This window comes from Ammospiza nelsoni, chromosome 7 (genome assembly GCF_027579445.1).
Source record: "Ammospiza nelsoni isolate bAmmNel1 chromosome 7, bAmmNel1.pri, whole genome shotgun sequence".
Lineage (NCBI taxonomy): Eukaryota > Metazoa > Chordata > Aves > Passeriformes > Passerellidae > Ammospiza > Ammospiza nelsoni.
In genome coordinates, this window is record NC_080639.1 from 29,867,790 (window position 1) to 29,882,113 (window position 14,324).

The 14,324-nt window shown below is 40.6% G+C and overlaps 1 protein-coding gene across 3 annotated transcripts; it reads right to left on the reverse strand.

The window, feature by feature from the left end:
* Positions 1-279: 279 nt before the first annotated feature.
* On the reverse strand, positions 280-10,350 carry CCDC14 (coiled-coil domain containing 14). 3 transcript variants are annotated; one of them, XM_059475871.1, is made up of 13 exons: positions 10,309-10,350; positions 9,281-9,336; positions 8,731-8,794; positions 7,958-8,030; positions 7,723-7,863; positions 6,491-6,727; positions 6,307-6,401; positions 4,808-5,366; positions 4,136-4,277; positions 3,460-3,539; positions 2,803-3,021; positions 2,585-2,717; positions 280-1,516 (listed from the first exon to the last, which is right to left on the reverse strand). In XM_059475871.1, exons 1-13 carry the CDS (start codon positions 10,339-10,341, stop codon positions 544-546), a joined length of 2,805 nt encoding a protein of 934 aa, XP_059331854.1. In that variant the 5' UTR covers positions 10,342-10,350; the 3' UTR covers positions 280-543. The 3 variants fall into 3 exon arrangements, with proteins under 3 accessions (XP_059331854.1, XP_059331856.1, XP_059331855.1); XM_059475873.1 differs by having other exon boundaries at positions 7,958-8,044; positions 10,309-10,338; XM_059475872.1 differs by lacking the exons at positions 9,281-9,336; positions 10,309-10,350 and adding an exon at positions 9,785-9,903.
* Positions 10,351-14,324: the final 3,974 nt, after the last annotated feature.

Here is a 14,324-nt window from a genome sequence, read left to right on the forward strand (position 1 = left end):
CATTTCATCAACTTCCTTGAGGTACAGTGCAAAGAGAAAATAGTTTTAGCAGTGGTGAGTGAAAAGGGATTTCTTCATGTCTTTCATAGGACATATCATACACTAAAAATCCCACAGTGATGGCTGTCTTTATTTTTGGAATAGCATAATCCTGACTTAGCAACTGTAACTCTCAGCACTGCTCTGTAACTTGCTCCTCCCTGGTCTCTACCTGTGGAACCTCTTGCTCATGTGCAGCACCTTACAAAAGTTCTTAGGGGAAGGAAAAAAAAACACAAGTAAATGAGTGCATTTAATTTTGCAAGTCAAGAGTATAAAATAATTTAAAAAGCCATTTATATTTTATATAAAAAGCCAGTTATTTCAAGTTGAACACATCAAGGGGAATAGCACCACAGCCTAATGAGGAACAAATTCTATCCATAATTGAGACAGCTAGGAACAAGCTGTTACATACAAATATACATATCAGTACCATACTTAATATACTTCAGAAAAACTTAATTTATCCAAATAGCTGCAGCCCATTTTGCTTTCTCAAACTCATTGTTTCCTCATGTTACTTTGCAGAGTCCTCTGTAACCTAGCTATGTTGGCATCCAAGGCTGCTAAGCTATTTTTAAAGTCCTCTTCATCTCGAGAAGTAAATGTTGAGAAAGAAGATGCACTCCAGTCAGACCTCCCTGAGAAATCATCAAATGAAATGCAGCTAAAATCAGCTGCTTCACTGCCTGTTTTCTGAGAAACCCCTGCTGGAAATGGCATTGGTGCACAAGGGTATGGACCAGGCTGAGGCTGCTCTGCTTTATTCATGACATCTTTTGCAGCCCCACTTGGAATGCCTCTTGGTCTCAGGACTTGGTCTCCTTCTGGCTTTGCTTTACCCCCTGTAACTTCAGGAGTGTTTTCCACAGTCTTTTTCACACTGTACCCAGCATTTAATTTATCCACCAGAGTTGGATCCTCACATCCATACTGCTGCACAGAGCCTGGGAGCTCACAGTGGTAATCCAGCCTCTGACAAGCCCCTCTGCTCTGGGGTGGCACACCACTTCTTCCAGAGACTGGCTGCTGTTTTTTAGAGGCACTGCTGGTCAGTGGAATATAAATTGTCTCATCCAGCTTGGTCTGGTCATCTAGTAAAGTTCCAGAATCACTCCCTGTTTCTGCATCTTGCTTCAGTGGAGCTGGTGCTCCTCTGGGAGCTGATGTTTGTTCTTCTGTGAATGTACTGTTAATTTTACTTCCTTCAGCAGCAAACTTGTCATAGGACAGACTTTTCATTTCTACTTCTCCAATTTTATTTGGGAACTGAAGGTCCGGATCTATCAAAATATGATCCATTTCTAATGTTTTAAGGTAAGTCATTACTGAAGTACTCCCAGGAAACAGCTCAGGTTGCATCTGCTTTTCATGGTCTTCCAAACGAGACTTTGAGAGAAATTTCTCAGGTTTGGGTCTAACACTGTCCCCTGTGAGGTCAGACAGAAGCTTGGCCATGCTGCCCTGCAAGGTTCTGTCAAGGTAAAATCAACCAAACAGATTCAAAATCAGTCACCAAAAATAAATAATTAAAAACTTTTCCATAAGAAAAAAACATTAGATTTATCAGGCTGTGGCAAAGTTGCAATGCACTCTCTAGATATTGTTATATGTGAACCAATTCCAAGTTTTTTGAATTCTTTTTAGCTCACTGTGGCTAAAAAGTAACAAAAATATCACAACCCAGTGAAGTTGTCCAGATTATTGCTGGTGTACCTGCTTTGAGCAGCACACAATGAAATAAATTGATGCCAAGAAACTGCTACAAAGCAGATAGAAGCAGTTACCAAAATTACTGAGAAAGGTTTACTGAATTATTCTTCCCATTGAATCTAAATAAAAAAACATAATACAAGAAATAATTCTTCTAACTTACTGCTCTGTCCATCAAAAGAGATGAACATTTAGATATTTGCTCTAGCATATACACACAAACATGTGTGTAATGTGACATCATTCTACCACCACCTGGTGGTCAGCACAGCAGTCACAGAAGTGTCTAAACTTCTACAGAAGCATTTGAAATGTCTATCCAAAATATTCTGCTGTTCCAATCAGTCCCAACTAAAAATATAGCACACAACAGTTTTTTCTTCTCAGCACAACATATCCAAAGCAATTGTAGATACACACCACTATACAGCTGCAAAAAGCTATTTATATCTCCCAGCTTGCCACTATTTTGAAGATAAAATAAATTCACAGCAATAGTTCTTTTTGGCTAATAGATCCTTACAGATCTAATAGATCTGCTATTAGGAGTTAAGACTTCACATAAGTTATGGCAGATAGTATGTTACTTTACCACAGAACTGAAGTCACAGAATATGACACCTCTGTTTTAAAACAAAATTATAGCAGCATTGTAACAAAATGAACTTTAAAGAGAAGGTTTAGCTTATGTGATCTCCCACCACCAAGATACTAAGACCATAGTAATCCACAGGATGGGAAAAAAAACCCCAAAACCCCAAGGAACAAGAAAGATTTTTAAAAAAGAAAAATAATGTCAGGAGGCAAAAAAACCCTTAGCCAACAGTACCTGGTTAATTCCCTCAGTCTCTTAACTTCTGCATCACGCTGACGTAATGTTATACCCAAAATCTTATTTTCTTTCTCTGCAGCTTCCAGCTTAAACTGAAGGCTCTTCACAGTTCCTAATGCCTCTTCCACTTCTGAAATGCCAACAAGAACTTACACAATTACTTCTTTTGACTTTTAAAATGCTAAACAAAGAATAACCAAATTGAAAATACGCACCAATCTTGAGCTTGGTGGAATGAATGTCATAATGCTGTTTGTTTTCTAGCAATTCTTCTTCTTTATCTTGAATACCTTTTGCAAGATGTTTATTTTCTTCTTTCTGACTTGCTATTATTTTCAGTAGTTCTTCATTTTTAGTCTGCAGTGAATCAAGGCCTTTCTGTGATTCTTTCAATTGACTCTGGAGCATCATATTCAAGGACTGCAAAGAAACCACTACCAAAGGTAAAACATAAAATGTTTAAGTGTTTTGTGTGGTAGCTTGAATTTCTAAACCAAACTGAGTTTTATAATTATCTTGGTAATATGAATTTTGGTAACAGATAGAAGGATTGTGGGGTGTTTTTTCAACAAGATAAATTTCAAGCTTTCTTCTTAATTATTTAATCAGTCATCTTCATTTTCAGAGGCACACAAGCAAAAATAACCTGCTTGGCAGCTGAACAGCCAAATCCTAGTATGTGGAGTCTAAAACAGCCCAACACTCCATGCAAATGCAGTTCCAGCATTAAATCCCCTTCGTTCAGCGACCACTAAAGGCCACAATACATACAGACATATGAAACTACAGATATATAAATTAAAAATTATATATCTATGGTAATAAAGCTTCAAAAAATATACCCCTATCAAGCAAAATTATTGGTACTTTACATTCATAGCTGCAGCTCTGTCCAGATGTCTTCTCACTGCTTTCTTGTTCTCTAAGTTGCTGGTTTAATATTCTTAGTCTCCTAAATGTGAATTGTGAAAAAATACAAATTCAGAAATATTAGAATACACTCAAAAGGACTGCACTTTAATTTAATCTGGTGAGAAGTTGCTTTTGAGAATTAAATGTCAGGGAATATTTCAGAAACATAAAGAAGTCTTAATAACATATTTTTCTTACATTCTGGTACTTCTTCAACACAAAAGACCCTTTCCAAGTATCTGATAAATATCTGGTATATAGCCCCTCTCCTGAAGTAAATGCTACCCAGTTATGTTGTAACCCTCTGAAATGAGAGACACTTTTGCATTGAGAATAAACTACAAAAAGAACATGAGCAGGCTAACTTTGTCTTGTTAGTGCAGTTTTCAGAGTGATGCATTCACCCCACCCAGTCAAAGGCCCCATCATGAGGTAACTGATACTACCAAAATACCAAAGCCATGCCATGTTAATTATTGCTTTTTGGAGTGTATGGCCTTAGCAGCACACTTTCTAATTCACAAATATCGCCCAGACAAGAAGGGAAGAGCCTTAAGAGAGGCAGCTGAAGGCAGAGCAGTTGGAGGTGCTTTAGGTGCAGGGCAGTGAGGCCAGGCTCCCCGAGGAGCTCCCCACCTGCGCAGCTGCGCGTTCTCACTGCGCAGGGGCTGCAGAGCCAGAGCTATTTCAGCCTGGAGATTCCTGCTTCCCACCACAGCTGGGAGCAGGGAGACAGAGTCCTCCACTTCACTCATCAACCTCAGCACTTCTGAGTCACCTGCAGGAAGTGAGGGAAGAAAGAGACTCCATAAACCTATAAATCTGTAATATAACTAATGTTTTACATGTGATTAAGCAATCTGCAAAGTGATTTAATAGTAGCTGGTGCTTTTTTCCCCCAAGAAAATTTAATCTTTAACTAGATTTATTTTAAATTGTTAAGCTTGAGTATGAAAACTATGCTTTACATCCTCAATAAAAATCAACCCACCATCTTTCCAACCAGCCTAGGTGGGACTGCTATTGCAATCTGTCCACACCAGGACCCTTCTCAGTGGAAAGCTCTGTATGTGGAATAGCAACAATTTTGATCTTGCTGTCATGATAAGATTAAAATATTATAAAAATAATTTAATACTTATCCATAGTGAATCCTGAAGGTTTTACAGCTGTGAAAAGCCACAGTAAGAAGTCACATATCACCTGACATATACAACTTGCATAAACTGAAGTGCTCACTCCTTTAATCGAGCTCTTGTGTTATTTGTATGTAAAAACTCTATGAACACACAATGAAAATGTCCTCACCTTGATCTGTTACCAGTGCTCTGAGCTCACCCAGAAGATACTTTACAGTCCTAACTTTATGGGCTGTTTCTTCTGGACTTTCTTTTCTAGATTTTACACCTTTCTTCACACAACTTGTCTTGCAGCTGGTATCTTTCACTGGGGATACATCAAGTACATCCAATTCATCTTCTTCACTGACCAGGTCCTCACTGTGCTCCTCAGGAGTATCCTCCTCTGTGTCACATGAGCCATCATGCTTTGCTGGACAGTGATGATGGCCCCTCTGCTCAGTCCTGCCATTCAGCACCTCATGGGATTGTAACAGGGCCTGTATGCACCTCATCAAATCTGCTTCTTTGACCTGCTGCTCTTGGCCTGGGGCCACCTCTCTGGCACAAGGTGTTGGCACCAATGCAGGCACTGAAGGGGTTAATGCTCCTGGTGCTGTACAGGGGATCACACCAGGAACAGCAATTCCAGACTGTGTTTGTGCAGCAGCAGCAGGAGAAACCACTGGGCAAACCACAGGTCCTCCCATCTCTGGCACACATTCATTGGCACTGTCTACAGGAACTCCCTGCATAAAAGATATTTTAATTAAACAAAAAATTAACATGATTTTTAAATCTTTAGGAGAAGAATCCCAAACAGCACTACCCTTGTCTGATTCAATGTAAACTTGTTCATTCATTGCTAATTATAAGAACTACAAATAATAATGGAATAATTTTCCTGTATAATAAGGACTTAAAATGTAAATCTGATTTAGATTACCTTTTATGTTATTGGCAACACTAAAGCACAGTTCTTTTACAGCTGTTCTGTAATGAAAACCCTCAGCAGTTTCTTAAATTCAAGCAAAACAGAGAAGAAAAGAAATATAAAGGACAACACTGTTACCTTTCAGTATTTTAAGTAGGTGAATTTTTTAAAAGTCAGGGTCATCACTAGCTATACATGGACTGCCTGCAGATGGAAGGTAAATCTACAGTCTTACAGATTCAAGGTAAATTCCAGCCCTTTGCTACATTTCCTGAGGTGGCAGCTGGTATTCTCCATCATCTCTATTCTATACCCTGAAATACACAGGCATTTTAACATGTGACTCCAAGATAACACAGCATGTCTGAAGAAATAATTGCCTTGATCACTGGCAGGGAAAGCTCCATATGATATATGAAGTCTTCTGTCAGAAGTTGCTTAATGATCCTAGTGTGCATTACTGAGAATGCAATTAACAGTAATCAATAATTTCCTGCACTTTCCATGTTTGCTGCACTTTACAGAATTCCCCAGGCAGAAGCAAGCAGCCAGCTGAAATGCCTCCAATTTCAATTTTTGGTGTCTACATAAAATGTGTTTTGAATAGCAACGTTTTGTCTGAGCATCACTACAGTGTGAAATACACAATTTTTTAAAAGGGAAATTATTAGGAAAACTGACACAAGGAAATGTATAAATAAGTAGACAGTGCTAATTCAATGTTTATTGATAGTGAGAATCAAACTTTTACTTACTGACTGAGTGGATAAGGAATTAGCTGAATGCTGCAGGGATAGTGTTGATGTGGAGGTAGGTAAATGATAATTCAAAGCTGTAACATTTTGACATCCTAAAAGAAAACAACACTTATAGATCAGGGCAATGTGGGCAAAACTCATGCAGTTAAATAGTCAACTCTACATTAACAGTTCCACTAACCCTGGTTTGAGGTAGGAGAAGGAGCTACAGTAGGAATTTCATCGCTCTTCTGTGGGGGTTGGCCGGTTATCAGAGACATCTGAGTTTGCGCATGCTCATACAGTTTCTGATATGCCCCAGGAGAGTGGTCACTGCAAGGCACATGATTTGATTGAACCATCTGAGTCTGTGCTGCACTGGAAAACTCCTTCTCAGCAGGTGTGGTAGATGAGGCAACTTTTCTATTTGATATTGGCACTGTAGAAAAAAGAAGAACAAAAAACTCCAGCTGAAGTTTCCTGTCTTCTTGATCTACACAAACCCATTGTATTGTCTGGCAGATTCTGGAAGGCTCCCTTGAAAACAGAAACAAAGATTCTATGGCCCAGGATACCAGTCAGATTTTGATTCACCAGCAAATGAATCCATCAATTTTTTCTTCCAGACAGAACAACCTAAACCAGTTGGACAGGCAGCTGTCCTTGAAGGAAGCACAAAGACTTAAATCCTACAGAAGGCCAGTTCTAAAATAATTATTGAAATCTCTGCTTAGGTATAATTAAAACTCTGTAATTTTACAGTGCTGGGAAGAGATCAGCCACATGCTAACTTCCTACAATTCCCAGTGGGGATTCTGCTACACACCTGTCCATAGGCCCCACTCATCTACTGGATTGAAAATTGCATCGAAGTGTGCAGAGAGGCAGAAATGATAATAAATGAAATATTTCCCCTGGGAGCAAAGCAGCTGACAGCAGTCCATCTACCTTTCTATTCAGTGCTTTGACCACTAAACCATTTGAGGTCTTGTCATTCCTAGTCACACTTCTCTGTTTCCACAAATCCTTCTTTGAGAAAAGCCTGGCTGGACACTGAACTTCAGGTGAGTTTCTAGCTGTGGATCCTAAACTGAGACATAGGACTGCAATGCTTCCCTGTCCAAGAGAAACAGGGAAAGGGTATAACCATTCTCCTCCACACTTCCTACCAGATAAACCTGATAATGTTGATATTTGTAAACAGATTCAACTTTCATGCACCTGAATTTTGAACACCTGTGAATGTCAGTAATTGTTCAGTAAACATTTAAGGTTTCTAAAAGGTTATAATACATCCTTTTGTGGAACCAGCCCAGGATCAACCTGTAACAAATGGCAACAATTATGTGAAGCCTTGCTGAATCTCACTAAGTTGAGGAGTCTTTCAAGGTTGCTTGAACAAAAAATAAATCAAGCCCAAGAAAGCCCACTTACCAATTTCTTTTTGAACAGGGGAAGGCGTATTGATTCTTTTTAACCCTTTCTTCTTGGAAGTATTTCCTTTGGTTAGCAAAGGCTTGGAAGTACATTTAAAGGTAGTTGTTTTCCCAGATTGTTTATGGACAGCCTCCCTTCCTGGTATTAATTGAAAGAAAAAGTGGTCAACAAAACAAATCAAGAGAGTATTACAGAACCTAGAAATGTAACTTGTGTTTTCTATAGGTACAACCTGTAGCTTCCTTTTGTAAGATGGTCTTCAGTAAAGCTGCACAATGGTCAAGTCCATGATGAATAGTATCAACCTGCACAAAGAGCACTGCAGTCAGTCAGTGAGTAGCACTGTTTCCTTTCAGTAAACCAAGATGCTGTTTTAGAGGTGAGTGTACCCCAATCTGCCACCAGACAAATAACAACTCATTAACAAAAAAATGTATCATTTCCCATGTACTACTTTGCAAACCTCCATTACATGGAAGTTTGCAAACACACAGATTCTGCAAAATAAGTAAATTGTGTGTTGCACCCCTGTCCATTTGCTCCATTTGAGGTTAATTACAGGTATGTATTTTATTCTCATTTCCATGTACATTTAAACAATACAGCCTACTTGTATTTTGCAGACAACTGGCTCAGGACTACACAAAACCAGTTACTGCAGCACACACTGTGGTACTCTTTCCTTCCAACACAAAAAAGTAACAAGGGCAGCTGCGCATCTGTGAGGGCCAGACCTTGTCCATAGGCAGCTTATTTGTTTGCAAAATGTATCCTGTGCCTTGAGGAGATCTGTCAGAGCCAAATTCACTGCACACAAAGCCCATTTGCTCCTATCTGTAAGATACAGTGCAGACACTCTTGCTTGCCTTGCAGGAGCAATTTCAGGTTCAAATGAAAATTAATTAGGATCTAAATTAATCTGGCTTTCTTCTGTTACTCAAGGTATTCCAATTTCTCTTCTCTTTAGATAACAGGGATGACTGTGTTAAAGAGCCATTTAATTACCTGACTGGCAGATTCAGTGGAACAGAATTTTACACCAGAATGGCATCCTTTCTTTAAGCCAAACCTGAAAAAGTGAAATTCACTGTTTATACCACCTCCTTAATGGGAAAAAAGTAAAACACCACTTACTTTCATTCAACAATAGCAAATAAAAGGAAATTAATTTCATCATGAAACAAAGTAACTTTCTATTCCTGAAAACTTTTCATGGCTGCAACAAACATGTTAAGCAAATAATAACAATTATTTGTTTATTAACAATTTATGTCAAAGAAGAATTCAGTCTCTACTCAAGTCTTCTCTACAGCTAGTATTTATATAAATTCAGTCTTTCTATAAATAAAACACGATGAGTGAAATCTGTATTTTATATGCAAAATTTCTATTCAGTTTGTGCCTGTCTCTTCAAGGGCTGCTTAGAACATTTCAGTTCAAAATGTTTTATATATACACACAAGGATTTTTTGTTCAATTAAGGCATGACAAGTATAAGGCTTCCAAATGCTCATATACACTCAGTTTAAAAGGGTATTAGTGAATAAGGTCTTACTGATTTCTTCCATTTGTTAGTTTAGTTGCTCCTGACAGCCTTCCAGAAGACAGAGCCTGTTGGTTACAGAAATACACCTTGATTTTTTAAAGTATTTTCACAACACTTGAAGACTACTATTGCCCACCAATTCCAAGAACTTTTGCCAAGGTGGATTGGTCCAAGGGACATTACAGCTCTCAAGGCAAGGGTGCAACTGCTGCCAGTACAACCTGAGACTTGTGGGTTTCAATTCACAAAATATGCCTTGACAGCGAGATGCTTTGTTAATTTCCACACATTTAAGGACTCACCAAGAGCTGATGTACAAATGTGTTTCAAATGGAAACTATGCTTCATAAATACAGACCTGAACTGTGGGGGCCTTAGGAATGATCTATGGCCAGAGCACACAGCACAGGAACTCAATCACAGTCACAGAATCCCAGCATGGGTGACGCTGGAAGGGACACAGTGGCTCAAGCAGAGCATTCCAGAGCACATGGCACAGCTCTGCATCCTGACCTGTTCCTGAGCATCTCCAGTGAGGGAGACTCCACATCCTCTCTGCACAACCTGTTCTTCCTGGTGTTCGGGTGGGACTCCCCGTGCATCGGTCTGTGCCCGCTGCCTCGTGTCCTGCTGCCCGGCCGCACCGAGCAGGGCCGGGCTGCATCCTCCCACACCCCTGCAGCCATTCATACACAGTGGTACGGTCCGCTCCCCGCCATCTCCTCTCCAGGCTGAACACGCAGCTGAACACACAGCCCCTCCAGCCTTTCCTCTTCAGACCCCACTGATCCCCGCTGCCTTCCGCTGGAGCCGCTCTCGGGCAGAGACAGCCTCAGCACGGCCCGCAGCGCCTCAGGACCGCCGTCAGCTGGCTGCGGTGCGAGCCGGGCTCGCCCTCGGAAGGCCCCACCTCGCGCAGGAGTCGTTATGGGGATCCCCCGACGCCCGCCCATCCCCCCGAGCACCCCCGGACTCTGGCGAGGAGGCCCCGAACGAGACCCGCGCCCCGCCCGCTCCCCGCCCCGGCCCTCACGCACCTTGCGGGGCCGCGCAGCCCCCGGCGCGGCCATGGCCCGGCCCGGCCCCGCCCCCTCCTGCCCCGCCCCCGCCGGCCAATCACCACCCGGTCCGTCCGCGAGGGGGCGGGACTAACCACCCCGCCTCGCGGCGCGCCGGCGGGCGCGGGCGCGGGAAGGGGAAGGAGGTGAGCTAGGCAGCGCGGCCGGGGATGGCGGAGAGCGGGCGAGGAGCGGACCAATAGGAGGTGAGAGGGGGAAAGGGCGGGGCTAAGCGGGCCATGAGGGGCGGTGCGTGCCCGGCCCCGCCCCCCTGCTCCCTGAGGGAACGCCCCTGGGGGACGGGCAGCTCTCCTCAGGGCGCAGGGAATCCGTATAATTTACATGAATTAAGCGGAAAACCGAGCCCTGCAGGTGAGTGGTCACACAGTCACAGAATCGGGTTGGAAAAGACCTCCCTACTCATCGAGTCCAGCCTGTGAGCGAGCACCACCATGTCAGCCAGGCCCTGGCAATCAGTGCCACCTCCAGCCTTTCATTAAACACCTCCAGGGGCCGCTGCTCCACCACATCCTTGGGTAGCCCGTTCCGGTGTCTAATCACACTTTCAGTGAAGAAATCCCTCCTCATGTCCAACCTGCATCACCACTGGCGCAGCTCTGCTCTATGTCCTGTGAAAAACATGTTCAGTCTCCTGTGATATTAAAAAAGTGTAATAAAGGACAAAGATAAAGCAAAGGTTATTACGGCCAGGCCAGGTGCGTCTTGGCACTCAACCAAGAGCACACTTATCTTCGGAGATACCCCTTAAATATTTTTCCTTTACATCAACCTGTTGCATATTCATAGGCCCTTATGCAAAGTAAACTATCCCCCGAACTAGTTTACATGTTCCAAGAATTGTTTAGCTTATCTCCTCCTTGGATCCACCTTTTTGGAGCACGTGTATTCCTTGGTTGTGGTTTTAGTCCTTTTAAACATCGCCTTCTGTTTTGGCCCCAGGCAACACCATCTTCAGACAGTGAGTGCTGATAGTTGGCATATTTGTAGATAGTGTCCTGATCCTATGTTCATTGGATGTTATCCATCCAAGCAGGCATTTTAACACAAACATATCAGCTATTTCACTAGTATGTCTGAGCTTAATTAACAACAGAAATAAAAACTATATCTTTATAATAAAGTTATTTTAACACCATACATGTAGAATCCATTTTAATGTTTGCGAAAAGCCAATATTATAATATGTATAACAGTCCTCTTGTCCTGCCTGGCCCCTCTGGGCCTGCAGCTCCACACTCACAAACACACACCATGTTTATCACTGGCATGTCAGTATTCTGCATTTCCTCACTTTTATTAGCTGAACAAATAGACCTTGTGAACACACAGAATTGGAAGCAATTACATTTACTCAGGCTGAAAATGTGGCTGCATTACTATGCTATTAAGGCTACTATAGCAGAAGTGTGTATAAATATTCAACATCTCTGCTCTCTCAATTTGTAAATTGTATTGTTATTACCATGTTAACATTTACGCTGAAACGATGACAAACTTGAATTAAAAATATATTCTAAATGTATTTATCATCATGTCAAGAAAAATCCCAAACAAAACAGTAAAAGAGAAGGGTTTTCTGGCAGGAATTTGGAGACTTCTTCAATTCTTCTCATTGAAAATTAAAAATTATAAGATCACTGTAATAGAACAGCTGAAGGAAGGAATATAAACTAGAAAGATAAAAGAGAAAGATGAAAACTCAAAAAGATGTGTGGCAACTACCAAACTAGAGCCAGAGCCATTGGGATACTTTCTTTTTAAGGTTTCTGGAAGTTTATGGATTAATTCTTACTCAACTGATAGATGTGGGTGCAGTATTTAAATAAGGAAGAATTATTGCAAGGTGTTTAGCAACAGGTAACATAAAAAACCCAATATCCCCTCAATCCCCTCCTTTGGTTTGAAGACACACAGATCAGCCAGGACTTCATTTTTATCATACAAAGAAAAATGAATACAGAAGGCTATCAGGGCCCATTCTTGCCAACTGAAGCATTGTGAAACTACAGGCAAGATTGCCTTATAAATAATTTTTAAAACTGCAACCACAAGGATTAAAAATTACATAAATAATTAAAATTCTCACGGTCACAGAGCTCCAGGTTGTCACTCTTTAAAGACAACAACAAGCTGTTATGAGAGTCAGGGTAGAACTGCAAGGGTTTGCAGCAAAGTATGCTCACCCAGCAGAAGATGGATACATTTTCTGTCTGACACTGGCTTTCTTTATTGAAACTGTGGGGAATCACTGAATATCTCTGAACCTGTCTGCTTGTTATGGTAAAACTGAATTAATAAAAGGAGATTATTCTTTGTCTAATGTACTGAAATGCTTCAAAGCCATGAGCTGCATTCATACATAATAATATATTGTTACTCTTATTTATAATCAAGATATCTTTCAGAGAGAAAAGTTAATTCCATTTAGTGAAACCATTTTTATCTTTTCCTCCTGTTTGACAGATAACTAACATTCCTCAAACAATTCCAGGACATGGTTCTGAATATGGCTGAGGCCTTTGTGAAAAAGCTGACAATCTTACAGATTTCATCCCTATTTGGTGTAGAAATAATGCTAATGTCAATCATAAAAGAAGAAAAAAAAAGCTGGCAAATGTGAGATAAATAAAAGCATAATATATGTGGAATAAAATATTCAAATCATTAGCCAAGGAAGAGCTGCCTGAATGATGAATAATTAAAACATACACGTGGTTGTATTTGCAATCTTAATGCTTGAGGTGCTGTCCATATTGCATGAAGCATCACTGAGAATAACAAAAAGCTTGTTCTTACCCTAAATTATTTACAGAGTGAGTTGAAACACCAGGGTCTTACAGAAAACTCTGTACAAGACTGATGTGCTTAATAATGATGAACAAATACACACAGAACATAAGCTTGTGAGGGGCAGAGATCTTTGAGGGAGCAATTCTCAAATAAAGTAAAACATTGCTCCTTTGTTGCAGGAAGGAGAGAAAGTGAAGAAAATGAAGCTAATAAATGTGTGAGAAGAAACTCATCGATCTATCAATCAGTCAATCAAGTTTTATCAGAAAATGGGTCTTTTCCAGCACCTGCCTAGGAAAACCAAGGCAAGTTCACACTCAGTGTAAGTCTGAAAGTCTCTTGCTACCACTACTAACAAGTTCTAGTAATGTAATTAAATACTAACCTAAGCATGATCGAGCCCCAGCACAAACTAATGTTAAACTTTTCTCTGAGCTTTAAAACAAGTTGTGTGGTCTTAACAAGGGAGCATTTCACAAAATAATGAACTTTTTATAAGACAAGTAGGCCAAGAATGCCGTCCATCATTGTTTGACATTATTTTGGTAGTTCTCCTAGTCCCTGTAAGTGTAGAATTAGGGAATAAAGCTACAACTTGGCTAACAGAAAGCAAATTAACAGATTTTTGTTTATCCACCTGTCCTTCAAGCTACATAGAGCCAACAGAAAAGAGCAGGTGAATAGCAGTGAATATGTAGCTAAGAAAGCAACCTATAGAAAACAGATACTTTCTTTGTCAAAGTCAGGCTTAAGGGATGTCCTGACCACAGTAAAATATGATTGGAGGAAGCAGAAGTTTAATAGAGAACATTTCAGTTGGATAGGTAGAGATATAATGAGGAGATAAAGATTGATATATTATGGACCCTCAAACTGAGGTGTAATTGTAAATGAGGCTTCAAAATTGTCTACACTAGATTTTCAATATCTCACTCCAATTTCAATCATGCATAGTGACAGCTACAGCAGGACTTGCTGCATGGGAGACCTGTGGTATCAGTGGCTCACAAAGCCTGCCACCACATTTTTATTTTCTGATGTATTTGGAATAAATGTGTCTATAAATGATGAATTTCTTCTTCATATTATGTAAATATAGAGGGGAAAAAAATCTTAGCTTTGGTCTGTCTGCCCACATTTAAGTGAAGGATTTTATGTAAAACTCATGAAATGCTCTTCTCATC

Excerpts from the sequence above, each read along its gene's own strand:
- CCDC14 (XM_059475871.1), bottom strand. The coding sequence starts at position 10,341 with ATGGCCGCGCCGGGGGCTGCGCGGCCCCGCAAG. Across the intron at positions 9,337-10,308 it reads GGGCTGCGCGGCCCCGCAAG|GCTCTGTCTTCTGGAAGGCT; the intron begins GTGCGTGAGGGC and ends TGTAACCAACAG. Across the intron at positions 3,540-4,135 it reads GAGAACGCGCAGCTGCGCAG|GAGACTAAGAATATTAAACC; the intron begins GTGGGGAGCTCC and ends ATTCACATTTAG.